Source organism: Octopus bimaculoides, chromosome 11, assembly GCF_001194135.2.
Source record: "Octopus bimaculoides isolate UCB-OBI-ISO-001 chromosome 11, ASM119413v2, whole genome shotgun sequence".
Lineage (NCBI taxonomy): Eukaryota > Metazoa > Mollusca > Cephalopoda > Octopoda > Octopodidae > Octopus > Octopus bimaculoides.
In genome coordinates, this window is record NC_068991.1 from 41,385,535 (window position 1) to 41,388,741 (window position 3,207).

At 37.0% G+C, this 3,207-nt stretch overlaps 1 protein-coding gene across 2 annotated transcripts in view; it reads left to right on the top strand.

Moving 5' to 3' along the window:
• LOC106879738 (CWF19-like protein 1) overlaps positions 1–1,725 on the top strand; it is a 12,810-nt gene extending 11,085 nt beyond the window's left edge. For both annotated transcript variants that reach the window (XM_052971740.1, XM_052971741.1), the window contains 2 exons: positions 1,352–1,449; positions 1,544–1,725. In XM_052971740.1, the coding sequence (XP_052827700.1) occupies positions 1,352–1,449; positions 1,544–1,688 (243 nt within the window). In that variant the 3' untranslated portion in view covers positions 1,689–1,725. The remainder of the gene's footprint in view (positions 1–1,351; positions 1,450–1,543) is intronic.
• Positions 1,726–3,207: the final 1,482 nt, after the last annotated feature.

The window sequence follows — 3,207 nt, forward strand, 5'->3', positions numbered from 1 at the left end:
GGCCGTTTTCGTGCGGGTGACACGTAAAAGCACCCACTACACTCTCTGAGTGGTTGGCGTTAGGAAGGGCATCCAGCTGTAGAAACTCTGCCAAATCAGACTGGAGCCTGGTGTTGCCATCCGGTTTCACCAGTCCTCAGTCAAATCGTCCAACCCATGCTAGCATGGAAAGCGGACGTTAAACGATGATGATGATGATGATGATGAATTAGCTCACATTGTTGAGAAACTAAGTAATATAGAGAAAAACTGAGGAGGATGGGGAGTATATTTAGTTGTTCAAATTTGGGAAAGTATCTGGTTGTAAATTATTGCTGTTTCAGCAAATCATACAGATACCTGACATTGTAGACTACTATAAACCATGCTATTAAAGGTAATAATTGAGTTAAAATGGTTGAAATAAAATCCTTTCTTTTGATATGGATTTCTTTTATCTTTAGTTTGTAGCAAACATATTGATACAAACTGATAGTTAATTTATACAGCTTTTTAGGCTATTATGACTTTTATGCTTCTCCAGCTCAACTGGGAGTGATAAGGCCTTCCAGGAGCCATACTGGAGTTTTTTAGAAGATGTAAAAAAAAAAAAAAAATCCAAGTAGGGCCACACAAAATTAACTGACAGATATATGTCCACTCTGTCCTTGTATTTCATTTTTTGTCCTAATTTCAGCAGCATAAATATTGAATATCAATAGTTATAATTTGTTTTTTTTTCACTTCTTACTTTCTTAAATCTTGCTTTATCTAGGTAACTTACCTGTTACAAAAGTTTGCAATCACTGTGATATTTTAAAGAGAAGTGAACTTTTGTTTGTCACTAACAACAGCGCAGTCAGATAACAAAAAAACTTGCATGCTTGCATTAACCACAAGGTTCATGCTCAATAAATTGCAAACCATAAGAATATTTTTTGTTACTTATGATCTATCGTTATATGTTGCTTATATTTTTATATTTTATCTTTTAAGAATGATTTTTTAAAATAAAGTACACATTAAATTTAATGTTTGACAGTTTTTATAGCTCATAACCTATTTATGTCTGTATAGAATTTATTTGCTAATTTCATTTTATTTACTTAGAAATGGTTGTTTTTGTAAGCTACCACCAACGCTTTACTATTTATATGGCACAGCTACACTTAATAAACATTGCAAATAGTAAAATATTTTTGTTTCAACTAATAGCATTTATAGTGTAAAGGATGTAAAATCAGTTGTAATTCAAAATTTGATTCTGTACTCGGGCTCACTTCTTGCTCACAACTGTAATAAAAAATAAAATATCAATTACTGATCTCTTTCAAGAATTTGTATATTTTTGGTTACCAATTATTATTTTCAGATTGTTAATGTTGAGGTACCATATTTCTATGTAGAAGTACCAACAGGAGAGAAATTTCTCTGCAGGATATCCAAAGGTTTCCCATTACAATTTGGCAGGTAATTGTGAAAAGGTTTTTAATTTTCATGCAATTGAGATAAATTTGTTGTTGTATTGACAGGTTAGAGTTTCAAAATTTTTGTTTATTTTCAGAGATGTTTTGGCTTCCCCAATACTGCTTAATATGCCTGAACGTATCAACTGGAAGAGTTGTACAGAAAGTCAAGAAGAGGAAAAACAAATGGCTCAGGAATTTAAGAAAAAGTTCAAAGACTTTGATTTTAATTTTAGTTCTTAACACATTTTTTAAAAATGAATAAATTGATTTTAATGTGTTTTATTGGTTTGGTTTTGGCTTGTTAAAGAAATGGCTACTTGACTGTTGGAATAGAATCTGTTGCAGACAGCAGCAAATTTTTCTTTCATATATGCTTTGATGGGCCTAACAGAGTCATGTGTGTGCGCATACACACACACACACACACACGCACACACACACACACACACACACACACACACATCACATCACACCACATATTCAAAACTTCCAAGAAAAGCAGCCTGTTTGGAGTGAAGCTACTCAACAACATTCCATAACCACTTGAGTACCATTGAGTTGTGATCTCCATATATCATGTCTGCTGTTACTGCAGTGAGCCCGTGAGGGGCTCTAGCTGTGTTTATCAAATGTAGCTATTGATACATTCTGGTACATTCACACATACACACTTATGTATTATACATCCACACATACAGGTGTGGATGTCTTGACAGGAGTTGGCCAGCTGGAGAGCTGCTTGGGTTCCATTTATTTGTTTTGGCATGGTTTCTACAGCTGGATACTCTTCCTAATGCCAACCACTTTACAGAGTTTACTGGGTGCTTTTACGTGGCACTGGCATGGCTGCTTTTATGTGGCACCTGCACAGATGCTTTTACATGGCACTGGGATGGGCGCTTTTATGTGGGCATTGTGTGAAGGTCATTAAAACTGTCATTATTATCATCATCATTGTCATTGTTTTAACATTCTCTTTTCCATTTTTGCAAGGGTTAGACTGAATCTATTGAGGCAGATTTCCCTTCCTGTCACCAAATATTTCCAAACAAGGTAATATTTCCTGATGGCTGGTTATGTTTTCATGGAAGATTGGAAATGAAGGACACTGCTTGTATAACAATGACACTTCATCATCATCATCATCATCATCATCATTTAAAGTCCATTGTCCATGCTGACATGGGTTGGACAGTTTGATCAGAGCTGACAAGCTGGGGAGCTGCACCAGATTCCAGTCTGATTTGGCATGGTTTCTACAGCTAGATGTTCTTCCTAATGCCAACCACTTTACAATGTGTGCTGGGTGCTTTTATGTGGCACCACACAGGCGTTTTTACAACTATTGCTTGATGTCAAGGCAAGGAGAGAGAAATTAAAACTTGATTTTAATTTTCAGTGCCGACTTTAAAACTTATCAGGCTGAGTAAAAAGTAAGCAACGTTTTCGTCGTCGTTGTTTAACGTCCGCTTTCCATGCTAGCATGAGTTGGACGATTTGACTGAGGACTGGTGAAACCAGATGGCTACACCAGGCTCCAATCTGATTTGGCAGAGTTTCTACAGCTGGATGCCCTTCCTAACGCCAACCACTCAGAGAATGTAGTGGGTGCTTTTACGTGTCATCCGCACGAAGGTCAGTCAGGCGGTACTGGCAACGGCCACGCTCATCTTGCTCGAAAAACCTCATGTGTCACCCGCACATGAGCCAGTCCAGGGGCACTGGCAACGATCCCGCTTGAAAGATTTCATGTGTCGAA